General features: G+C 36.6%; 2 protein-coding genes across 2 annotated transcripts in view; one reads left to right on the forward strand and one right to left on the reverse strand.

The window, feature by feature from the left end:
• FBXL13 (F-box and leucine rich repeat protein 13) overlaps positions 1–26509 on the reverse strand; it is a 167327-nt gene that overhangs the window by 77884 nt on the left and 62934 nt on the right. Inside the window, exons 10-11 of the mRNA XM_010984850.3 lie at positions 6980–7032; positions 3636–3736 (exon numbers count right to left, since the gene is read on the reverse strand). Of these exons, the coding sequence (XP_010983152.1) occupies positions 3636–3736; positions 6980–7032 (154 nt within the window). The remainder of the gene's footprint in view (positions 1–3635; positions 3737–6979; positions 7033–26509) is intronic.
• Positions 9571–26249, forward strand: LRRC17 (leucine rich repeat containing 17). Its single transcript, XM_010984799.3, has 3 exons — positions 9571–10342; positions 20786–20941; positions 25517–26249. The coding sequence occupies exons 1-3, from the start codon at positions 9571–9573 to the stop codon at positions 25912–25914; spliced, it is 1326 nt and encodes a 441-aa protein (XP_010983101.1). The 3' UTR covers positions 25915–26249.

A 26509-nucleotide genomic window follows, 5' to 3' on the forward strand; every position in this document is an offset into this window, starting at 1 on the left:
ACTAGAGTTAGGACTACATAACCATTATAAATATGATTATAATATTGAGTACAAAGACCAAAAATCAGTATTAAAAGGAAAGTTAAGTGCTTAACAAAAATCACAATTAATATATATTTTACATACAAGTGAATGGAAGTAGAGGAACATCAAGTTCAAGGGAAAATTGGAACGTATCAGATCTCTTGTCTAACACAGGGAGCCAAAGTTACTCTTTCATCGTGACTTTAGTAATTAAGAGAAATGCATGTTAAAGCATGCTTTTTAAAAACATACAAATAGACACTAGTTAGAATATACAAGAGAATACACAGATATCTTTGAAATGCGTTCAGCTCATAGAAATAAAAAGCACTTTATATAGCAAAGATCAGAAAAAATGAGTACAGGGCAGTAACATAAAAACCAAAAACATAAAGCAGGATAATAAAAATAGGACCATACACTCAGTTGGATAAGAAATATTAATCTTTTAAACTATCCTCTTAAAAAGTCAAAGAGATTAACATTTTTAAAAGTAGAAGTTAGCTATGTGCTGCATGTAAAGATAAACCTAAAATATAGCAACACAACGGTTGAAAATATGGGGATACATAAAGTTACTCCACAAAACTATAAGCAAAAGAAAATAAAAGTGACTGTATTAATAGCAGATTAAGAAAGAATTTAAGGCAAAGAAACATCAACCAGAATAAAAAATATAATTTTATGTGAACAAATGCTATAATCTATATAAAACATACTACTGATTAATCTTTATGTATAAAATATAAAAATAATAGAAACTTGATTATAATAGGTAACTAATATATCACTAATATCTATGACATGTCAATAATTTATACACATATATGCATATACACATAGAAATTTTGTTCTCTAAAAAAACTCTCCTGTATTAAATATTCATGGATGATTTACTGAAATTAATTATATAAACTAGTCCATCAAGAAATCTCAATAAATCCCCCCAAGTAGAAATAATTCAGTCCACATTTCTTGACCACAGCGTACAAAACTGAAATTAAAAACAGAACTTAATCAAAGAAACTTCAACCACTTGAAACCAAAAATTCTCTTCTAAGTAATTATTGGGTCAAAGAGGAAGGTACATATACAACAGTTCATTTAGAAAAAGTGAACAGTACTTATAAAATCATAGAAGCTTTGCCTAAGTTCTTATTTAGAAGTAATTTTGTAGCTTTATTTTTTATTTTAGAAGAAATTGATTAAATCATACAAATGAAAAGTTTGAAAAGATACATATATATCATACCCAAGTCCAAAAGTGACCATTTAGAAAATATAATGAGAAATTATAATCAGAAAGGATATCATTCACAATGGCAATTAAAAAGATACCACATCAATAAAAAAATGTTAAAAAAAAAAAGATACCACAAAGACTATCCATATGAATAAAACAAAATTTTGAGACATTTAAGAACATTTGAAAAAAAAAATTCTAACTGTACTATGTTCCTGATAGGTAGACTAAATATTGTAAAAATGAATTAGTTCCTCATTTATTTTATCTTTAATTATCAGCATACTGGTAAATATCTAGCAACTGGCTCTTCAAAAACTTGTATGTATATAAATGTATCTTTGTTTACTATAAATTTGTACATCTTACTATTTTACATTAACTATTTTGCAGGTACAAAAGATGTACAGCACACAACTTAAAATAATAATAGAATATACAATAGTGTTTATTGTAAATTTTATATAGTCAATTGATTCTCACACAAAGCTTTCACTGACTTTTGCCAAACTCATAAATGTAGGTAGGACTTTTGTCTCCTACATGCTCAAAGGAAAAATAAAATCTGACACTCTGCTGCATTTCTTATTTTCATAAAATAAAAATAAAGTTCAAAAAATTTGAAGAATGTTTATAGTTCCAATATGAATATTTTTATTTAAATTGATGAGTAAGACAAAAGTGAAACAAGGATGTATGTCCAGATTTCACATGTCTATCAATGATGCAACTTCTTTGCTGAATCCGATAACAGTTTTCAAGTACTGAAAGAATACTTTCTCCGTTTTTTTGTGCTATTCACAACATTGCAGCTACAGGCATGACACACTTTTAAATTTTATCTGCTATTTTGTTTTCTCCAGTCTAAACAATCAACAATAAATAAATCAAGCCCAAATTTGTATTGTTTGCCATTTTCCATGGTGTAGAACACTCCCATTTTGACTGATTTCAAGCTACCAATGAGTGGTCAGTGAACATGGAGTTGGGAAGAGATGCACAGTAGCTCACAGTTCTGTAGTGTTTTCACCTACAGATACAATGGACATAAATAACCTTGAGAACATACATCACAGTAACATGTACAAGAACATTAGAAGGTGATGAGTTTTTAGTACTTACTACCTATATAAAATTTTTAGGTATATAAAGTGACATCACATATCAGTTGAGAAAAGTTTTATTCAATAAATGATGCTGGAATAATTGGTTAGTTATTTAACAGCTCTTAAAGTGAAAAAAAAAAAATTCTTAGCTCATGAGCCGCACAAAAACAGGCTTTTAGCCACACAGGTCACAGTTTGCTGAACCCTATGATCATTAGCTCATTGTCTCATTTATCTACCGAAATAAATTCTAGGTTGATTATAGATTTAAGTAAAAACAAATCATACAAGAAAAAAATAAATAAATGCATATCAAATATCTGGAAGGAGGAAAACCCCCTATTTTTAAAAGATTCAAAAAATTCAAAGGAAAGATCTGATAGACTTGATTAAATAAAATATGGAAATTCAATTAATTAGATAAACAAAATACATAACCACTTTTTTTTTTAGCATTGCACATTTCCAGAAAATGGCCAGAGGAAAAAGATAAGGGAAATTATCACCTAGAATTTTCTGTTTAAGCTTTTCCAAATGCCTCACTGTTATTTTTTAAAGGATCTTAAGAAAGTTATATGCACAAAAATGGTTCATTCTTTAATAGCAGTTTGAAAAATGTTTTGTATCTCTCCCAGTATGATCATATACCCTTCCTGATTAGTCTTTCCTTGATGAAAGTAGAGAATAATTGAATGATGTGAAATTTTTGATAAATTTGAATATTCTGTCAACTCTTGGTGATGTGTTCTCCTGTCCCTTCTCTTTCAAAGAAGTGCTAGCTTGTCAACAGTCCATAGATCAGAAAACAAGCATCAGGTTTCCTGGAGGTGATGGGAGTCCCAACAGGTAACCAGAGCATGGCCACAGGGAATCTGGCACTGCAGTGCTCGGAGTCTAAGGAGGCAGGATTTGGGGGTTCTATTGTAAAGAAGTCCAAACGCAAGACTGGAATTTAGGGGCCAAGCTCCAATGCCCAAGGAGGAGGAACAGAAAGAGAAGGCAGAGTCTAACTCAAGCTACTGAGCAAATTGCTACAAGAGTGACCCCAAAATACTGGCCAAAGCAAAGGACCAATTATTCAACCAGCCTCTCCCAGGAGGGAGAGGTTAGGCACCAGCTTGGAGACTTGAAAGCAGTCCCCTTGTCAGCCACAGTGGTGGGGTGTTAGTAACAGCAGCACTGCATTTGGGGAATGCTAGAGCAAGTCATAGCCTAGAGGAGCATAACTGTCTTCAATGTAATACAGATAACACAAGCATTACCTCGGCAGGAGTCTCATCGTCCTGTTAGTGATAGTTGTGTTAGATAGATTGAGATACAGGACTCCAGAACAGCTCTCAGAGATGTATCTCATTGATTCATCCTGCATAAAAACAGAGAGAAGAATCTTATCAAAGTCTAACAGGCTTTGCTATTTCACCCTTATCTCCTTATCATCTCTCTCCCTGCTCCATAGAAGTATATGCAAGACTTGGTCTCTTCATATTTTTATTCTTAGTTATAAATCAAATTAAATAGAAGGTGATGACTCTGCTTAAAGCTCCATTACTCCCCCACACACACCCCTTTTCCCTTTCTTTGGAAATAAAGTCCCATTCCATCACCGTGACACTTCATGAAAATCTGAACCCTTACAAGTTCAACTCTGTAACAGGAAATTTGAGCTCTTGTCAAAGTGCCAAACATTCCTGACCCTTTAGATGCATGAAAGTGATTAAAAATGGGTCCATTTTTAAGCTTACTAAAATCATTCTGAAAGTCAGGAGTAGTAAATGCTTTCAACTGGACCTCATTAAAAAGGGAGTCCGTGTTTACACATACATATTTATATAGAGATTTATGTGTGTATGTAATTAAGTTTCTGTGGTTCTGTTACTGAATATATTAAAACAGCTGAACAGATTTTCAGCAAATTTATGGTAAGTTTGAGATGGCTTGAAGTAAAATACAGGCTACATACATGTTGGATGTGAAATTCAGTGTTGGGGGTACTGTGGGGGAGAATCTCAAAGACTCAGGCAGCACTCTCCCACAGAGCTGAAACCCACAAGAGAAGTGTGACTGCCACATGAGAAAAACAAAAAAGCAGAGTGATTTCAAGCATAAGCCCTAAATTAACATTTACAAGACAGATGAGTTGCAAGCTTTGATTGCAATGGAGCTGCTGCTTTTATGGGTAACTAGTTATAAAATGCTCTAGAATGAGTAGCAGCAGGTTTGTGTTTGTTTAATGGTAGTTGCTGAGTCTTCCCAGGAACAATGAAGAGGTCTGCTACTTTTAAATATTTGCAGCACATTGTCCTGGAAGAATAGGCCATTGCAGGAAGAGGTAAATTGTCACTTGGCTAGGAGATGTGGTTTGGGGAAGAATTCTGCATGGTCAGTATGGCTGCCCCCAACACCACGAAGAATGGCAAAGGTTTACTATTAGCAGGACCATCAGTCTTTACCATTCTGTCCCTAGCTACTTCCTGGAATCATGAATATTAAAATGACAAAATCCTGCAGGTCAGAGCATCTTGAGCATGGAATAAGAATTGGTTGATTTACAGGGGCTGCAAACCACACCTTAAAGAGAACACAAGTTTATTGGTTTTTGTTTTTTGTTTTTTTCTTTATTTTAAGTTGTAAAACTATAGTTCTGCTGTGGGAAAGGCTCTATGGCCAATGACACATGAGGACAAGTGCAGGGCTTTCAATAAACACCACACTCTTGCCATTGCATTCAAGATGCCGGCAATTTATCTAAATACTCCACCACCAAAATGTAAGATTTGGATATACATGGATAGATAAAAAAGTATACAGTACAGTTTTTTCCCAGCAGGAATTTAGAGAACAAACATAATGTGTGGCATTATCATTTAATACAAAGAATGTATCTTCAAAAACATTCATGGTGCCAATCAACTATCAAAGTGATTGTGTGTCTGTTGGAAGACTAGCGAAAATGCAAATTGAGATGGGGCAAGGAGAGGATAGGAAGCTGGTTTGTACACCCTTAGAGAGGTAGCCACTCAGATGCAAATGTGGGGGCCAGCAAGAAGAAACTGGAGTAGGCTTTATGTAACATAGAATAATCTGATTTTCCCTTTGAGATGAGGAGACAAACAATTCTCTGCATTTTCCTGTCTGGAGAAAATTCAAACGAATTTTGTTCTCAAGGTTTAAAAGAACTCCAGTTTCAATCCTCAAGTTTTTGAGCACACAAATACAAAAATTGTTTGAGTCTACATCTCAGGATGGTTCATGAATTTGTCCACAATGCTCTCAAATCTTTCTGAATGGAATATATTCACAAGGCAAGCTTCTTAGAAATCAAAGCTTTCTGAATCAGTGTTACTCAACTCCTTAAGTGCAAGTCTGTCTCCCAGTCTATGTCTCAAAGGGAAAAACAGTAGTAAAATGTAGCTGGATAAAATTATCAGCCCTGTATGTTATGAGACTCCAAAACTGGAATAGACTTTGATGTTCATAAATTCGTCACAGATGGCATTGTTTTGACTTTCATATTAGAAAGCCAAATTTAAAGAATATGATCTTTTAGTCAGGTGAGAACTGAAGCTCCCTGAGGGCAAGAATTGAAACTTAATTCATCTAAAATTCCCTATAGCACATATGTTTTGTAACATATAGATTCCTTGTATCTTTATATATAAAAATAAGTACATCTTTAACATTATAGATACTAAAAATATCCACAGAAAGAGATAGAGTAGAAATTTGAAAGAAAAAACTGTAACAATGAGGCTGGGTAGGTAGCAAGGAGGAGCCAATTCCTCAAGTCTTTTCACCTGTGCCAAGGGGCATGGACCTTGTGGACCTTAAAGAGAAGCATGGCACAACCAGACTCTTCATTCTGTTCCCTCCTATCTCCAAGCCAAGAGCACAGCCTGAGCAAAGGCAGAACACCTAGGGGAGCTTAGTACATGCAGCAAAGAAAGCATAGCAGCCTGTGGCTGCTGAAACTTAATGTGCATGCAGGAACTAGAACAAAACACTGCTGGAAAGGGAGGCAGAGGTAAGACCACTGAGGGTCTCCAAGGTGCAGTAATTTTAAAGAGCTGTGACTTTATCCAATAGTGTAGATGACAGGTATGAGTATAAATGATGGAAGATGGGAATGAAATGGTCAGATCTGCCTTTTAGAAAGAATATTCTGTGCTCATAGGGTGGAAGACGGATTGGAAGTAGAGGCAAGCCTGGTGACAGGGACCATAAAGGAGCTGGCTAGGATTGCATGTTCATTTCCATCCACCACAGTTGATACCCATGAAGACTGCTAAAGTGAGTCTGTTGTCTCTGCTGGGGCCCACTTTTTTCCATCTCATACACGCATGGCCTTAAATATCAATATAGTTCATTTTTGTGTAATTGTTGAATAGTTTCCACTTTCCAGAGAATTTAACCTTGGGCATATGTAGAGGATTAATAATAGCGTTGGGTAACATTTCTTGCCAATGTTTAACGTAGTTTGCTTTTTTTCATCTTTAATCCTAAATGAGCACACAGGCATGTATTTTGGCAGAACCTCTGTGTATTAGCACTCCAGTGGAGCTAGTCTGAATCTATACAAACAATAGTAAAATAAGCTTCTTATACTCACCGTGAGTGTTGGACAATCAGAGACATTCAGCTCTTGCAAGTTTCTACAGAGGCCTAAATCAAACAAGTCACACATTACTAAACAACATATTACAAATGTTTAAACTTAAAAGTTTTTCCATCCTACATTCAATGCAGTGTATTCATTAGAAAACAAACAAAAACCTTGGCAAGTAACTTGTTCTAAGTTTATGGTTTCCTTTCCCAGAAAAGCAATTTCTTTTGGCTTTAAAATTAAAATATATACACATGTTTATTATTGTCTGAGGATTAAGAAGGAAGGGGAAAAGAGAAAAATACTACTTCGGGGAAAACTGTATATACGTAGAGCTTTTAGCTTTGAAGCACTTGAAGAAATCAGTCTGCTTTTTTGTGGCATGACTTTTTTTGTTAATATTTTTGGTTTTTGGTTCCTTTTAGCATTTTATTATGAAATTTTTCAAAGATACAAAAAGTTGAGAGAATTGCAGAATTGTACAATGAATATACCCATCACCCAGATTCTATAATTTATATTTTACTATATTTGCTTTATCACACATACACCTGTACATCCACCTCTCTGTCCCTCAATCCAGCTTAGTTCTTACACATTTTAAAGTTGTATATTTCACACCCACAAATACTTAAGCATGAATATCAGAAATAATTCAGCATGCATAATAATTAACAAAATATTTACGTTTTAGGTTAGACTTACATATAAATTACAATGAATTGCAGAATGAGACGTGGAGGGTCAGAAAGGCCAAGTGGCTGATTAGTTCTGGGACCGGAGACAACTGCACAGCTTATAGTCTGGCAGGGAAGAAAAGACAAGACATGCATGCAAAGAGCTAGACAGCAAAGTGTTACACAGTCAGCTCTCTGGGTCTAGACCAAGAGTAGATAAAACTTCAAAACTGAGACAAGAGAGGAGCAGTGAGGGGAGTGGGCACAAAACAGGGAGTGGGAGGAATGCTTGGGGCAAAGAAGGGAGAAGGCATTCTAGACAGAGGAGACTGGTACAAGCAGGAAAACTCCAGCAGTGGGGTGAGCCTGGCATTTACACTACTCCAATGAACAGAAGACATATCTAAGATAAACAACAGGTTTATACTGCATAGCACAGGGACCATAGTGAAGAAGAATATGAGAACAAATGTATGTATGTTCCTATGTGACTGAAGTATTGTACTGTATACCAGAAATTGACACAACATTGTAAACTGACTGTACTTCAATAAAAATATTTTTTAAGTTTTAAAAAATGTAAAAAAAGACAACATCTGCTCCTCATAACCACATAGCCCCACAATGATAACAACAGAAATGTTATTAATCATACATCCATTTTGAACATTTCTTCCTCTGCCAAGAATGGACTATGTCCTAAGTAAAAATGCAAACCAAAACCAATCGCAGAATTTTAAAAATGAAAACAGTTCTTAAAAATGTGCAGATTTTGGAAGTCATCCGTAATACCTAAGGGAAAAATAGATTCAAAAAATATATAACTAAATCGATGAGATTAATATTTTATAAAATAGTTACTTGAGAGTAATTCATGCAGTCAGCAAATATTTTTCAAGACCCTACCATGTGCTAGAAGTTCTAAGGTGCTGGAAATACAGCAGTGGACAAACTAGAGAAAAATCCCTACCCTTACAAAGTTTATATCCTTGTTGGGTTAGAACAACAGTAAAAAGGAGCAAAAAATCTATTTTGACAGATGATGATAAGTGCTCTGGAGAGAAATACAAGAAATGGAGTAGAGAGCGGCCAGTGAGTGGGAAGGGTGCTACTTTAAATGGAGCAGTCAGAGGAGGTTTTGCTGAGGTGACCTTTGAGCTAAGATGTGCAGGAGATGACAAGGACAGCTGCAATGTACCCTGAGCATGTCTGGAGCCCACATTCCACATGACTGGTGATTGCGGGACAGAAAAGGAAAGAAAAAAATAAGCTCAGGACGCGAGCCATAGGAGTCCTGCTCTTGTTTGCACATCTCAAAACTGTGAGGAGAATCCCCTTTAATTTCTTGAATCTGGTGTGGTGATAAACTACAGGTTTCGGTTTTCATAGTGCTAAGTCCTAACACTGTGGGTACCTCCCCCGGGCCAGGCACTGTGAGGTGTCTGATGCACAAGAGCCTGTTTCATCCTCCCAACAATACTAGAGGTGTCCTCCATCCCACTTCACAGACACTGAAGATGAGGTTAAATAATTAGTCTAAGGTCACACAATTAAGCAAGTAGAAAAGCCTTGCTTCAGACTCAGGGCCCAAACATTTAGCCACTAAACCAGGCAAGTAGGAGGGTGTAGAGCCTTTTATACCACACTTCTGTATGTGCCTTTGTTAACTGGAATGCCTTTGCTAAAAAATAAAAATAAATAACTTTAAAACTTGCTATTTTTTCATCAATTGCAGTGCTCACAGTGGTCTCTAACTAAATATTTTGTTCCCTCCTGCAATCTAGGGACTCCACTGGACCTCAGCTGTGTCTCATTGTTCCTGAACTGCATTAGCTAAGATTACCTAAACTTGGATCTCAAAGGAATACTTTCATTGTTCCCTCAGTCACACCAAGTGATTGGGGCCAGCTGGATGTCAGGATGCGCGTGGTTACCATAGTAATCCTGCTCTTCTTCTGTAAAGCCGCTGAGCTCGGCAAGGCAAGCCCTGGGGGCACAAGAAACCGAGTGAATCATGGCCGGGCTGGTGGGAGCCGAAAAACCTCCAACCCAGTCAAACGCTATGCACCAGGCCTCCCCTGCGAAGTGTACATGTATCTTCACGAGAAATACTTAGATTGTCAAGAAAGAAAATTAGTTTTTGTGCTGCCTGGCTGGCCTCAGGATTTGCTGCACATGCTATTAGCAAGAAACAAAATCCGCATATTGAAGAACAACATGTTTTCCAAGTTTAAAAAGCTGAAAAGCTTGGATCTGCAACAGAATGAGATCTCCAAGATTGAGAGTGAGGCTTTCTTCGGTTTAAATAAACTTACCACTCTCTTACTGCAGCACAACCAGATCAAAGTCTTGACAGAGGAAGTGTTCATTTATACACCTCTCCTGAGCTACCTGCGTCTTTATGACAATCCCTGGCACTGTACTTGTGAGATGGAAACGCTTATTTCAATGTTGCAGATTCCAAAGAACCGGAATTTGGGGAACTACGCCAAGTGTGAAAGCCCACACGAACTGAAAAATCAAAAACTGAGGCAGATAAAATCTGAACAGTTATGTAATGAAGAGGAAAAGGAACAATTGGGTCCAAGACCCCAAGTGTCAGGGAAACCCCCAATCATCAGGCCCGAGGCGGACTCTTCTCTTTGCCACAATTACGTGTTCCCCATACAAACCCTGGACTGCAAAAGGAAAGGTCTGTATGTTTCTTACTTTTTCATTTTCATGGACCATGAATAATGCTCTTTGAATTTAGAAATCCTTATGAATCCCTGCACCCCCACCACGACTTAGAATTTCTGGTGTCATTTCCACCAGAAATATTTCCCCAGTGATGACTGAATTTACTCCAAGCTCAAGATGGCTGGTGATTTGGGGAACACTGGAGGAGGGTAGGAGGTGGGCTCAGAGGGACAGCTATTTGGCTTCTACTCTTATTGGCTCATCATAAGCTGTGGCTGTAAGAAATTTCTTTAATCTTAAATTCAATGTAATTTAATTTGCGTTGGAAAACTGTTGGGTATGAAAACAAGTGCAGGTGCTGCCTATATAACCTGACTTATATCAGTTAAAGTCAAAACATGGTGCGCATCTGTGGGGAAATGATAACCTCAAGGAAAACCACGAGCAGAGCGGGACAGGTGAGCACTGAGGGGGCGGCCACGCGGGGTGTAGTGATGGCGTATCTGTAGTTCTCACGATTTAGTCTCAAAATCTTTGCTGACACTTGCTAACATCCTGTATCTTAATTATTCCCAAATTATCCAATATAAAACATAAAAGTATTTTTAAAAACCTCCAAATTGAAAGTGTTTAATCCAAGAACTATGAGACTAAGAAAACTTCTCGAGAATATTATCTACTTCCTAAAAATTATCACTGGCTTTTTACATCTCACACAATCTTGGGCTAACACTGTGCAGAACCTGTGCACACAGGATAAATTCATGAAATAAGACAAGAGATGGGAGATTTTAGTATTGCTCTTGACATGTTAGTGAAGACGTTCTCAAAGTGTGGTGGGGGAACCACTTAATCTACCTTGGATAGCAAACCATGTAACGGTGTTTCCTTTCTGGCGTGGGTTAATTAATTATTTGTAGTAATAAATTAAATTCAGGTGTCATTGAATTAGGGTCATATAGAGTGTGGTATCATTCCTCCCACTTACTTTGGGAGATTTGGTTTTGTTTTGTTTCTTTAAGAACAGAAAGGGAAGGTTAGGAGAAGCATAGAGACTCTGGCTTCTCCAGGAAGCCGTAGGCAGGAGTGCACTGACGCTGAAGAGGCAGCAGTACGTTTGTTCAGTTATCAGCGAAGACTGGCCCCTCTCTGACTGTGGAAGGTGGCACCTGGTTAGAGCACACCATGGCCTTATGACGTGGAAAGGTTTGCTTGCTATGACACCCTGTGAATTAGGCACCACTGATGCCATACTAGAGCAATTACAGCATCGTAACTGGGGAGATGCCATTATGGGATCTGAATTTGAAAGAAAGTGCTCATTAATTGAGAACCTACTATGCTCCAGATATTCCATACACATGCGGTCCACAACAGCCAGGAAGGTAGTAGCTTCCCCATCTACAGTTGAGGAAAAGGAGGCTAAGAGAGGTTCAGTCACCTGGCCGGGGTCTCACAGGCAAGCAGCAGAGCTAAGATTCGAAACTTGGTTTACCTGAGCCTGCTGTTGTCCAGAATTAATCTCACCATGCTCCAGAAGCAGCTGCCTTAACAATGCAAGCATCAAAGAATTCCCAGTAAGTCAGTATATGAAGTTTCTCTGCAATCAGACCGGGTGGAATTTCCCCAACACTGTTGTGGTGAGGACTTAATGCTTCATGCTGAAGAGTGCATTTTACTAGGATTTCCTTTGTGACGCTTAAAGACTTGAATTATATATTTTTAAAACTGATACAAAGCTGCTACTCCTGACTCGGGTTTGGAAAACTACTTGCTGTTGCTGGGGTTCTATGCCCAAGCTAAAGTTAATTTGCACATGCTGCATCACGTGATAAAGCAGGTAGCGTTAAGCTCATTAATTATCTGAGAAAAATGCGTCAGCACAAAATTGAAGACTTCTCCAGCTAGACTACACTCTAACTTAAGAAAAGATAACATGTTAGGAGATAGCTTTCTTTTTTTTACTGCTTTTCTACTCTTGGGCCATTCCCCCTCCAGTGAGCTTATTTCTGCCTTTGTCTTTTTTCCATGATGTTTTTTGTCTCTTTTTCTCTTGGCAAAAATCAGCTTATGAAAATACAAATGTGTTTTTACTGCTTTCCTGCCTCAAGTTATCGTCTAAACACAACCTTCCAGCAGTCCCCCATAAATTCATTCCCCTGCTTTAAAAATACACATACTATTTACTGGAAAACAATATAAAGTTTTGTGACATACACAGTACATATAATATAGGGTCATACACTAACGGACAACTCAAGTTCTTCCACATGTTAGTGATGACATAAATCAGAGCCCATGCTTTTTTAGGTTATAAAATGGAGGGTAGTTTTGTCTTTTAATAGCATTGATATAAATCGCTTTCACTGTGGTTGATATAAATCTACTGATTCAGTTAATTGTTTTTCATTTCCTGGTATTTTGTTAATTCCTATCAATTTAAGGGCAAAGGTCTTGTCTATTAAATTCCCTTTGGTACTGCCTGGCCCAGGGCCATGTTCTTCAGATTGATGATAATAATTGAGCTGCTTTCTTTGCTGTAATGAAGTAGTAATTTAAACAACCTTTAAAAATACATAGAACTTAAAAATTATGGCTAGAATTCAAGTATGATAATCTGAATTTAATCCATTGCAGTTTTCCTTATCCCAGTCTATAAATAATAAATGTCGAATACTAAGAATAAATGTTCAGCAGTGTTAATCTCTGGCTCCCTGCTAGAGTGTAGTAATACTTTTTATTGTGTTCCACATGTTGGACACTGTGTAGGATCTAAAGAAACCTAAAACATGCCATTGAGAGTGGGACTGGCAGTGATATTAATGCGTAAGAGCTCCCTCTTATTCTAAGACATAGCAGTTTCACGCATCATCATTTACTCCTCACAGCTTTAAAAGAAATACTATTATTACCCTCATTTTATAAATGAGGAAACTGAGGAGTAGAGAAGTTAAGTTGCCCTTTTAAGGTCACACAGGCAGTCCCCATGCACTTCCCAAGCTACTGGCTACCATGCTATGTCCTCTTATCCTTCAAGATTCTAGATATGTCTATTAACCAAGAAGAATTTATAAAAGCCTTTTGGGTGCTTCCTCCCAGTATTGAACCCCCCTCTTAGTCTCTGTACAACACAACACAACATGTACATGATCACAAACACATGGTCACAAAGGGACCACAAAGGGAACCCAAATACAGATCCCTCTAACTCAAGCATTCTGTCTTTTCCAGTTGACAGGATGAGCCAGAGGGTGTGCGCTGGGTACCTAATACGAGCCAATTTGACCACATAGACCTCAAAGATCACTATTTTTGCCTTAAACATATGACAGCAAGAAAAAGAAATAATAGCTATATTCACTAGGAGGCAGGCACTTTGCCAGCAAAAGTTAGTCTTTCAAAGGGAATAAATGTGAGATTAGTTGAAAGGCATGTTTATGCCATATTGAGGTGAATGGATTTGCCAAAAATACATGAATGTAAGAGTTTTAAAATTGGTGTTTAGTGTCACATTTACCAGAATAGTTTACCATTTTTAAGGGTTAATTTTACTTCTAATTTAGGGCTGGAGAAAATTATGCCCATAAATCACTCCCAGCTGTCACTGAAGTTAATTTCACTGTAGATTTGAACAATAATTAAGAATCTTTTATTTTTGCAATAAACAGGACCATTTATGTCTCTTTACCGACCATTACCAAGCCTTCTGAGTAGTTCTGAAATTGCTGGTAATTAAGGAAATGGGAAATTACATGGAAAATGGGAAATTACATGGAAAAAAATTTCTCAATTTTCTCCTCAAAAATCAGCAAGGTTTGGTTGGGGGAGGGATGGGGTTTGTCAGGGATGATAATCAAGTAAATATGGCTATTTGTTGAGGGTTTACCAAAAAATTCTGGGTTGCAGCAAATAACCACATGATACCATGTCTAGAAACGGGGACATCGACCAGATTTGACTTCTGACCTGGGGAAATTTGTGTTTGTATAATCTTTATCAAAGACAAACATACTTCACGTGAATATTTGCAGTTCTCATTCAAGTTTAAAAACTAAAGAACTGCTTTTACCCCTCAATACAACAAAAATATTTTTCCATGTTTTTCTAAGCCTACTAGTAAAGGCTTTGGTTTGCATTTCCTGGTATTACTTGTGGATCTTATTTTTACCCAAGGGTGCTGGCAACAATGCCAAAGTCAGTTCTGCAATTCATATTCCTCTTCCAGCATTCATGGGTCTGCCACCTTGCCTAAGCTGAGTTTCAGGGTGTTCTCATAAACCTTTTTTTCTGCCCATTTATTTGTGGTTAACCCACTTTAGCTTGTCCTACAGTGGTTGCTTGTCATTCACCCTCATATCCAACCCAGTAGATAGGGTTCAGCAAGCAAGTACTGATAAATACACTGCTTTCCAAAACCAAGGAGATACTAACTCTGGTGCCAAGGAAGACCTACAGCCCTTAATGACTTTGTAGGGCCTTGGTGAAGACTGGGGCTTTTTTATTTCATAGTGAGATGGGAAACAACTGGAAGATTCTGCCATCTGGAGGTTGGGACGCCATCCAGTAAAATGACTGGATCTGACATATGTTTTAACACAATCACATGGGCTTAGGACACTACTGGGATAATCCAGATAAGAGGTGATGGTGGCTTGGACCAATGTGCTAACAGTGGAGGAAGAGAGGAGAGGAGGGATCCTGGGTATTTTGAAATAAAACTCTATTCCTCTTAGGAAAAAAAAAAAAAAACCTAAGAAGATGCCACAGCCATTCTCAATAATTACTCCAAATCGAAACGTCAAGAACTTATTTCTCCTGGCTGTCCTCAGTTGTCTCTGTGGCTTTCAGTTTTCCCTCAGATCTCCATCTCCTTGTTTACATGTAGTGTCCAAGAGAGGATATAGCTCTCCAGTCATGGTCTTGCTAATCTTAAAGGGAGGAGTGCCTCTCTGTTGCAGTATTATATAATAAGTTCAAGTCTTAAAATCTTTTGCCTTTCAATATGTTGGCAGATACAACTATAGATAAAACTTAAAAATGTCTTAACAGAGGACAGAGCAAAATCAACCCACATTTTCAAAGCACTTTTATTACAAGAGGGCTCAATATTCCTGAATCGTTAAGCTCAACACTTAATGAGCTCATTATTTACCACGTGTTAGCTATCTATTTCTGCTTGTCAAACTACCCCAAAACTTAGTGGCTTAAACAACACACTTTATTATCTCTCAGTTTCTGTGGATCAGGAAGCCAGACATGGTGTAGCTAGATCCTCTGCTTCATTATCTCTCATGAGGCTGCAGTTAGGTATTGACCAGGGCTCAGGGCTATGGTCTCATCTGAAGGCTCACCTGGAAAAGGATCCTTTTCCAAGCTCATGTGGCTGTTGGGAAGATTCAGTTCCTCAAGGGCTGTTCGACTGAGGGCCTGAGTTCCTTGCTGGTTGTTGGCCAGATGCCACCCTTAATTACTTGCCATCTGAGCCTCTCCAGCATGGCAGCTTGCCTTATCAAAGCCAGCAAAAGAGAATCTCGTAGCCAGATAAAAGTCAGAATTTCTTATAACCCAATTATGGAAGTGACATTCCACCATATGTGCTGCATTCTATTAAAGCAAGTCACTCGGTTCAGCCCATACTCAAGGAGAAGAGTTTACCCAAGGGCATGAATATCAGTAGAGGGGATCATTGGGTGCCGTTTTAGAAGCTGGCTGCCACATGCCACTTATTTATTTATGATATGTTGAGCACTGGTCTCAACCTCCCTCGTGAAACTTCCACAGCAAGGAGGGTGCAAAAATGAAAAAAAAATCAATAAAATGTATACTATGCCTGACATTGATAAATACCATTGGAAAAAAACAGGGAGTGGTATTATTATTATTGTTATTGTTACCTACTTGAAAACAGGGAGATGTCATTTTAAATACAGAGCCAAAAAGGTCTCACAGCCATCCTAATACACCGACTCCACCCCAGTTGCTCCCCAACCCCCACTATACCCTTCATGCCAAGCTTGAGGATCCTAGGCAGGTGAAACAGCACAAACGAAGCAGAAAGGTACCGTGAAAAAGCAGGAGAGCATAGTGGTCAGAAGCATAGATGTGGGGGCTAGCATGTCTGTGTTTAAGTCCTAGGAGCGGGACTGTGGGCAAGTTGTGCCTCAGCTTCGTCATCTGTGAAATGAGGATAATGTACTTAGCTCATAGGGTTCTTGTCACTTAATACTTGTTAGAGCACCTAGAAAAAGTTCCTGTACGTATTTACTAAGAATCCAAGATCCCATCAAGAATAAAAAGCAGATTCAACAGTAATAAGGATACCAGAGACGGAGTAACCAATACCATCCCATTAACCATGGATTCTGAGCTGTTAAAAATAGGGGGGAAATAAGATTGAGTCTTTATTAAAGTAAACATACTATGAGTTAAGAAATCGTATGTACCACAGGGATTTTTTTTTAATATTTGGAAAAAATGATCAGTAATTCAATTATTCTATACCAAAAGGGGAGTTACAGATACATGGATACCACTTTTTATAAACTTACTTTACTATACCTATTTCAAAGAGTTTCTTTTTATTCAAAAAGTCTTTGGGTCATGCTGTTTCTCAGGTGTGAATTAATCTGGACATTTTATTTGTTGCTTCTAGTTTTCTTTTGTCAGAATAGATTTGTCTCTCTCTGCAGGCTTCACTTGCCCTACTTAAAATTGAATAAAACCTCTTCAGAATACTTTGCTAAAGATTAAGTGAAAGGGCAAATATATGCTAAAATATAAAATAAAAACACTTTATAGCTTTTAAAAGCATGATTTAAAAACAAACATATATAGTAAAAGATAAATTAGGTGAACTTTGATTTTCTATTAACCTGTGAAAAATAACCTGGACTCCTCTTCCAGAGGTTTTTTTAAAAAAATTTTTTATAGAAGTATAATTGATTTACACTGTTATGTTATTTTCTGGTGTACAGCAAAGTGATTCAGTTACATATATTCTTTTTCATATTCTTTTCCATTATGGTTTATTATAGGATATTGAATATAGGTCCCATGATACACAGTAGGACCTTTTTGTTTATCTATTTTATATATATAGTAGTTTGTATCTGCTAATACCAAAGTCCTAATTTATCCCTCCTCTCCCCCTTTCCCCTTTGGTAACCACAAGTTTGTTTTCTGTGTCTGTGAGTCTGTTTCTGTTTTGTAAGTAAGTTCATTTGTATCATATTTTAGATTCCACATATAAGTGATATCATATGGTAAAGTCTTTCTCACTTCACTCAGTATGATAATCTCTGGGTCCATTCATGTTGCTGCAGATGGCATTATTTCACTCCTTTTTATGGCTGAGTAGTAGCCCATTGGACATATATATCACAGCTTCTTTATCCATTCATCTGTTGATGGACATTAAGGTTGCTTCCATGCCTTGGCTATTATATATAGTGCTGCTGTGAACATTGGGGTGCTTGTATCTTTTCAAATTAGAGTTTTCTTCAGATAGTGCCCAGGAGTGGGATTGCTGGATCACATGGCAACTCTGTTTTTACTTTTTTAAGGAAACTACATACTGTTTTCCATAGTGACTGCACCAATTTACATTCCCACCAGCAGTATAGGAGGGTTCCCTTTTCTCCACACACTCTCCAGTATCTATTTGTAGACTTTTTAGTGATGGCCATTCTGACTGGTGTGAGGTGATACCACATTGTAGTTTTGATTTACATTTCTCTGATAATTAGCGATTTTGAGCATCTTTTCATGTGCCTATTGGCCATCTGTATGTCTCTTTTGGAGAAATGTCTATTTAGATCTTCTATCCATTTTTTGATTAGGTTGTTTGTTTTTTTGTTATTGAGCCATATGAGCTGTTTGTATATTTGGGAAATTAAGCCGTTGTTGGGCTCATTGTTTGCATATGTTTTCTCCCAGTCCATAGGTTGTCTTTTCATTTTGTTTATGGTTTCCTTTGCTGTGCAAAAGCTTATAAGTTTGATTAGGACCTATTTGTATATTTTTGCTTTTATTTCTATAACCTTGGGAGACTGACCTAAGAAAATATTATTATGATTTATGTCAGAGAATGTTTTACCTATGTTCTCTTCTAGGAATTTTATGGTGTCACATCTTATATTTAAGTCTTTAAGCCATCTCTGAGTTTATTTTTCTTTATGGTGTGAGGGAGTATCCTAACTTCATTGATTTACATGTGGCTGTCCAACTTTCCCAACACCACTTGCTGAAGAGACTGTCTTTTCTCCATTGTATATTCCTGCCTCCTTTGTCAAAGATTAATTGACCATAGGTGAGTGGGTTTATTTCTGGACTATCTATGTTGTTTCATTGATTCATATGTTTATTTTTGTTCCAGAACCATGCTGTTTTGATTATTGTAGCTTTATAGTATTGTCTGAAGTATGGAAGGGTTACGCCTCCAGGTTTGTTCTTTTTCCCTAAGTATTGCTTTGGCAATTCTGGGTCTCTTATGGGTCCATATAAATTTTAGGATTATTTGTTCTAGTTTTGTAAAAAAAAAAAAAAAGTAATGGTTATTTTGTTAGGGATAGCATTAAATCTGTAGATTGCTTTGAGCAGTATGGCCATTTTAACACTATTAATTCTTCCAATCTAAGGACATGGAATATCTTTCCATTTATTTGAATCATCTTCAATTTCTTTTATCAATGTCTTATAGTTCTCAGCATATAAGTTTTTCACCTTCTTAGTCAGGTTTATTCCTAAGTAATTTTATTGCAATTTTAAACAGGATTTTTTTTTTTACTTTCCCTTTATGATAATTCATTGTTAGTGTAAAGAAATGCAACAGATTTCCGTATGTTAATCTTGTATCTTGCTACCTTGCTGAATTTGTTTATCAGCTCTAGTAGGTTTTTTGTTTTTGTTTTTATTGAAGTCAGTTTACAATATTGTGTCAATTTCTGGTGTACAGCAAAATGTTTCAGTCATCCATATACATAGCTCTAGTAGTTTTGGTGTGGAGTCTTTAGGGTTTTCTATATATAGTATCATGTCATCTGCATGTAATGATAATTTTAGCTCTTCCCTGCCAATTTGGACATCATTTATTTCTTTTTCAAGTCTGATTGCTGTGGCTAGGACTTCCAAAACTATGTTGAATAGAAGTGGTGAGAGTGAGCATCCTTGTCTTGTTCCAGGTTTTAGCAGGAAAGCTTTCAGCTTTTCACTGTTGAAGATTATGTTGGCTGTGGGTTTGTCATAAATAGCTTTTATTATGTTGAGATATGTTCCCTCTATACCCACTTGTTAAGAGTTTTTATCATGAATTGATGTTGAATTTTATCAAATGCTTTTTCTGCATCTATTGAGATGATCATGTGAGTTTTGTCTTGCCTTTTGTTGATGTGGTGTATCACACTGATTTTCATATGTTGAAACATCCTTGTGACTCTGGAATAAATACAGCTTGCTTGCGGTGTATGATCTTTTTTATGTGTTGTTGGATTTGATTTATTAGTATTTTGTTGAGAATTTTTGCACCTTTGTTCAAAAAAGATATTGGCCTGTAATTTTCTTTTTTGGTAGTGTCCTTGTCTGGTTTTGGTAGCTGGGTGATGGTGGCTTCATAGAATGACTTTGGGAGTGTTCCCTCCCCAGAGGCTTTTCTTATAGGAGGAGGAGGAGCAGGAGGAGGAGCAGCAGGAGCAGCAGCAGCATTTTTGTTATTGTTGTTCCTGAGGAGTCCAGTTACTGAAGTACCTTGGGCAGAGTCAGGGAGTAGCGGATTATAAACCAAATCACAAGGATTCAGGGAATAATTGGGTGATGAGAAAGCAGATGCTGGGGGTGCAGGGGAGGGGGGAGGCAAGTCAGTACTTTTCTTTCTTGAATTTTAGCATCCAAAGGAAGGAGAAGTAAGATAACAGATTGAGGATCATCAAGGTCAAGGGCTTTTTTTGTTTCTTTAGGGTGGAGAGACCCGAGCTTATTTGTTGATAGAAGGAGCAACAAAGAGGCAGTAATGAATAATGAAAACTCTTAAGAGTGGGAAGGGAATGCAAGATGAAAGTGGTTTGATTTGTTAGTTACATTTTGTTTCAGCTTTCTGCTTTTAAAGGCTTCCCAGATGATTCTAGTGGGCAGCCAGGCTTGAGCCCCACAACCTCACCTGATGATGAGCCAGCTGAGCTACACTGACTGCTGTCTTCCTCTTGATTTCTTGCCACCTCTGGGAAGTTTCTCAGAACAGCTCAGCAAGGAGCCGTGTCTACTCTTCTAAGTGTGCTGCATTTGGTTTGCTGGGCTTTGGTGGAATACAGTATATTCTAAGGCTTATTCATAGCAGTGTTCTTTGTTTTTCGATATCCTTTTCCCCTTCAGGAGCTGACTCTTCAGTCACTCAGGGATAAGAGTGATAGAGAAAATGGGGGCGAGAGGAGAGCTTGATAACCTGAATAGTATTATTTTTTTCCAGAGTTGAAGAAAGTTCCAAACAACATCCCTCCAGATATTGTTAAACTTGACTTGTCACACAATAAAATCAACCAGCTTCGACCCAAGGAGTTTGAAGATGTTCATGAGCTAAAGAAATTAAACCTCAGCAGCAATGGCATTCAATTCATAGATCCTGGTAAGTTCCCCCAGAATAGCCCTTTAAACAGGTGACAGGTGTTCTCTGTTTTTTCCCTATGGCAACATTTATAGTAAATACAATTTAGTTTTTAAAAAACTAATAAAAACTTTGAATTTAAATTAAACAGGATGCTTAAGTTAGAACATGCTTGGAACTCAGAAAAATATTTGCCAAACTGTTGCTTTATGAAGTAAGTAATAGTTTATATTACTAAGCAACAGTTTTAGTTAGTCCGAATAAAAGTAGTGTTTTGTAGAGTATATTTTAAAAATAGGAGTATATTGCTACTGGTCAATCATATGCCAAGCATATAGTGACTTTTATAGGGAAATTCGGATTTAGCATTTTCTTTGCTATTCATTAAGTCTCAACTTGTTTAAAGTAAGACTTTAACAGCCTGTTTAAAGTAAATTCAAAATAATCCGCTAAGCAGATTAAATTAAGCTCATAAATTAAGATGAAGTATGATCATAAACTAAGATAAAATGTGCTCAAACCAGAGCCAGATAGATTTTATCTAATCCTAGATCAAGATCAATTTTCTTTTCCATCCTTCAAATCTCTTCTCCGTTTGCTAAGCAAAGCCTCTGACAGAAATGAGCTTGGTAAGTTAAGAGAGCACACTGAATTTAGAAAGAACTGAGAATTACTGCAATGATGATTAGATTTGTGACATACATAATATTTGTGCCTTCACAGTGCTACTTTAATTTGAAAAACCCTGTCTTTAAAAATGTGTCCACTATATATAAAAATAGATTTTTTTAAAGTTTCTTGTGTGTAGCACAGGGGACTATGTTCAAAATCTTGTAATAACCTTTAAGAGAAAAAAATGTGAAAGCGAATATATATATGTATATGCATGACTGGGACATTGTGCTGTACACCAGAAATTGACACATTGACTGTACTTCAATTAAAAAAAAAACAACTAAAAAAAAAAGTGTATCTCATGGTTACCAGGGGTTAAAGGGATAGGAAGGGATACATTGAGAGTTAAAAATTTGTACCCCTAGGGGAGTGACAGAAATGTTAGCTTTCTTGATTGTAGTGGTTTCATGGGTGTATATACATCTATCAAAATTCATCAAATTGTACGTCTGAAATATGTGTAGTTTACTGTATAGAAATTATACCACAATAAAGTTGTTTTAAAAAGTGCATCAATACTGTTAGTAATTCAGTGTTAATATAAACATTTTATTTCTCAATTAACAGAACATTAGGATTTTAAAATTGTAGAAGTGAAAACAGAATAAGTGTTCTAGAGCTACAAAGGCATATTTTAGTACTAGTAACATATTTTAAAATATTAAGGAAGCATTTTTTTTTAATTTTCAAAGGAACAGCAATATGCTACATTCATACCTTAGTCTGTACAAATAGTATAAACTTGGGAGTATCTTTAAATTGTAAAGTCAAAAACAATTTTCATTTCACAATGAGTAAGAATACTATAGAGACACCCTTCTCCCAAATGGAGCGACCATTATACTGGTGTGCAGGTTGGTCACTGGTAGCCAGTCTTCACAAAACCAGGCCACAGGATTAAGAATCTGGAGGTGGAGACCCTTTCTTGCTCTATGATAGCCAAAGAACTGCAAGGCAGCATGCCTGTCTGAGGTCCCTGGGCAGATGTCTAATTTCCTTCTGACTTTAGCTCATCAACCATCAAAAGTATGGATGCGAACAAGTTTTAGAGTTATCTCTAAAAGAGACTAAAATGTCAGTTACTATCTGGCCTAGTTAAATTTATCAAAGTAGTGAATAATGGTGCAACAATGTTTTAGTTATAATAGAACTACAGTACCTAAAGAAAACTAGAGAAAAATGAGACAAGATAATTCAGAGACATAAATAATAATACAGGGTTTTTGTTTGTTTGTTTGTTTACTTCTAGTGATGTTTTTCCTCCACCAGTTAATGAAATGCCCATGATGGCGAGGATTCCTTTGTCATCCTTGGACTCTCCTGAAGGCTTTTAACCTTGTTTGTCCATTTTCTTTTCCATGCCAAACTCTGTTATCTGCAGTAGTAGTCTTTTTAAATTTTTTTTAAATTGGAAGTACAGTTGATTTACAATATTGTGTTAATTTTAGGTGTACAGCAAAGTGATTCAGTTACACATTTTTTCCATTACAGTTTATTACAAAATATCGGATATAGTTCCCTGTGCTATACAGTAAATCCTTGTTGATCTGTTTTCTGTATAGAGTGCATATCTGTTAATCCCGTACTCCTAATTTATCCCTCCTCCTCTTTCCCCTTTGGTAGCCATAACTTTGTTTTCTATGTCTGTGTGTCTGTTTCTGTTTTGTAAATAAGTTCATTTGTATTATATTTTAGATTTCATATGTAAGTAGTATCATAATATTTGTCTTTGTCTGAGTCACTTCACTTAGTATAATAATCTCTAGGTCCATCCATGTTGCTGCAAATGGCAATATTTTTTCTTTTTATGACTGAGTAATTTTCCTGGGTGTGTGTACACACACACCCCCTCCACATGTTCTTTATCCATTCATCTGTTGATGGATGCAGGTTGCTCCCGTATCTTGGCTGTTGTAAATAGTGCCTGAAGTAGTATTTTTTTTTCCCCTTTGTTAATTCAGTTTTAGGAAAGTATTTTCTAACAAATATGTATTGAGTACCTACCAAATGCCAACCGCTTTCCTTAGTATGTCTTCTGGGACAAAAAAAAAAATCTCAGCACTTTTAAGTAGTCATTTAAGTTTCATCATTTAAGTCAAAATGACCTTTAAATGTTTTAAAATAAAAGACCTTCTGTATTTTAAGGTCTTTTTTGATGAAACACTGTCAAAGCGGACTTATTTTAATGACATGCTGGTAAGTAGGTATACAAATGCCATGAGATTCATCAGTATTTAAAAGGCAGTATGAATAACAGTCTCATAAAATGCCCAGCATTATTGCAGAAAGGAGAAAGAAAACATCCATTTTAGGGGATTTACCTCCTTTAAGAAACAAATGAAAACTAGCTTTCTGAAGTGCTTGAATATATATGGTTTAAGTAACAACTATAGCACTTTCAAAATAAAGTCTAGGAATGTTTACAAATGCTGTCAATATAAAGAGCTGGTTTGTTTTATGAAAACTAGATTGTGAGATCACCGACTCACACAATGTTAGCAAATAACAAAAAATGCAGTGTCCTCAGAACTGTCATTACGAGGGCTGATCTTTTGCTCCTCCCCAAGCGCCTGCTCCCTGCTCCTTCTCTGCACCCAAGTCATTGCTTTGCACCAAAATAGAAAGAATTCTTTTTAGGGGGAGTTACGGGTTTTGTCTAAAACAAATGATACGAAAATGGTTAATGGCATTAGGTTGAGAACATATTTTCCAAATTCAAAATAAGGACATTTCATGCCCCAACAAGAGTATTTTAAAACAGAAGTGAGAAAATGTTTGAAATTAGGATTGACATATAAATACTAGGACATCCAGTCAGTTCACATCAACTGAAATAAGAATAATTTAGGTTTAGATTTCTTTACTCTCAGAGGAAAGATAAATAAAAGCTTTTTGTTGTGTTATACGTTTGATATTTGTTTTAATTATTCACCCTCCAGCATAATTAAATACATATGGATCCAAAGCTGATAGCTACCAAAGCTTGCCAAAATACAACCAGATGTTTTCAAAATGCAGATAAAATTTTTTTGGTTTTGGACAAGAATTTAATTCCCTCCCCCTAAGCTAGGAACCGACTATTTTCTAGGCATTTTCAGTTTACTGATAACCCAGAGAGAGCTGTCAAATCACCACCAAAAACATTCCTCAATTTTATATGCACTTATGTCTAGCATTTGAAATATTTTCCTAGTTCATGCCTTTTTTGTGGCATCTTTCCAGTGAGCATAAAAAATGCACATAAGCCCAAAATACATTTTTTAGAAAGCTAACTTAAAATTGATTTTTCAAATAAAAAATTGCATGCTAGTCAATTTAATCAAGGGGAATGCTTTGTTTGAGTAAAACCATGTTTCAGAATTTTGCATTTAGATGTGTATACTGTTAGGGAAATAGAATTAAGACCAAAATCTTCACCCAACACAGAAATCCTCTCCACAAAAGCAGTAGAGAAAGAAAACTTTTTATTATCGAAGAAGCGTTAAACCAGAATGTGATATACGTAACAGCCAGTCTGCTAAAAGTTTGCAAAGATAAAAAGAAATCTCACCCTTTTATATAGCCAAACAGTTAAAACCCAGTACATACATGTTTTCAGGATAAATGATAACTAGCCCTTAAGTAAGAAGACTTGGCAGCACGGCTCCCAGGTCCTTAAGAAACATTCCTCATAAAGCTGAAAAGGGCCTCTTTAGTCTTCTAAAAGATACGTATACATTTCAAAGAGAGGAGAAAATACTTACCATTACAAGGCTTCTAAAGTAAGAGCTGTGAGAAAAAGGAGGGGAGGGAAATCTTTTCCTTTATTTTCAACAAAGAGAACTGTCTCGTATTTTTTATTTGTATTTGTCCTTCTAATATACCATATAGTTGCGTTTAACCCAATTACTCTTTGGTTTAATAAGTATTTTCTGTTTCTAGCTGCTTTTCTAGGACTCACACATTTGGAAGAGTTAGATTTATCAAACAACAGTCTGCAAAACTTTGACTATGGAGTGTTAGAAGATTTGTATTTTTTGAAACTCTTGTGGCTCAGAGACAACCCCTGGAGGTGTAACTACAACATCCACTACCTCTACTACTGGTTGAAGCACCACTACAATGTGCACCACAGCGGCCTGGAGTGCAGAATGCCCGAAGAGTACAAAGGGTGGTCTGTGGGGAAGTACGTTCGGAGTTACTATGAAGAATGCCCCAAAGACAAACTACCAGTGTACCCTGAAACATTTGACCAGGATACGGAGGATGATGAGTGGGAAAAAGTACATAGGGATCACACAGCAAAGAAGCAAAGTGTAAGAATCACTATTGTGGGATAACTTAGAAGTTGTTCTGGTTGCAGCTAGTTTTCTATTTGCTATACTTGTGTCGGAAAACTGCATGTTTACATTTTAATTAACTGTGTCACCTATTTATGCAGGGTTAGCCAGCTAAAGGAAGGTTTCCTTAATTATTATTATTATTATGACAATAATAGTAATCAAGGGGATACTCTCATTCTGCTTGCCTGCCTCTTTGCAGAACTGCCTTTAATGATGATTCCACACTAGGAACCTGCAGGAGTTAAGTCCTAATGATGGCGTTAGAATTTTGTAATGTCCTGTATCAATGTTTTTACTGCTTTTTGAAAATAATAAAACTTGGCTCATTTTTACATGCCCTTCAAGAGCTGCTTGTATATATATCTAAAGATGATCAAAATGAAGAGATACGAATGCTTACTGATAATAAAATGTCGTTCTCTCCCCTCTGGCCCTACCCCCACTTTTTTTTTTCTTCAGTAAGTCAGCTTATGCATAAATCTCCATTTCCGATTCCTGTGCACTCCAAAATGAGGTCCTGGTAAACCCAAATTCTCGACTACTTTTCACTGATATTTGCAAAAAACTGCCAAGCTAGACCTGAAGGAGAATT

Source organism: Camelus dromedarius, chromosome 7 (genome assembly GCF_036321535.1).
Source record: "Camelus dromedarius isolate mCamDro1 chromosome 7, mCamDro1.pat, whole genome shotgun sequence".
Taxonomy (NCBI): Eukaryota; Metazoa; Chordata; class Mammalia; order Artiodactyla; family Camelidae; genus Camelus; species Camelus dromedarius.

Excerpts from the sequence above, each read along its gene's own strand:
- LRRC17 (XM_010984799.3), top strand. The coding sequence starts at position 9,571 with ATGCGCGTGGTTACCATAGTAATCCTGCTCTTCTTCTGTAAAGCCGCT. Across the intron at positions 10,343-20,785 it reads CCTGGACTGCAAAAGGAAAG|AGTTGAAGAAAGTTCCAAAC; the intron begins GTCTGTATGTTT and ends ATTTTTTTCCAG. Across the intron at positions 20,942-25,516 it reads CATTCAATTCATAGATCCTG|CTGCTTTTCTAGGACTCACA; the intron begins GTAAGTTCCCCC and ends TTCTGTTTCTAG.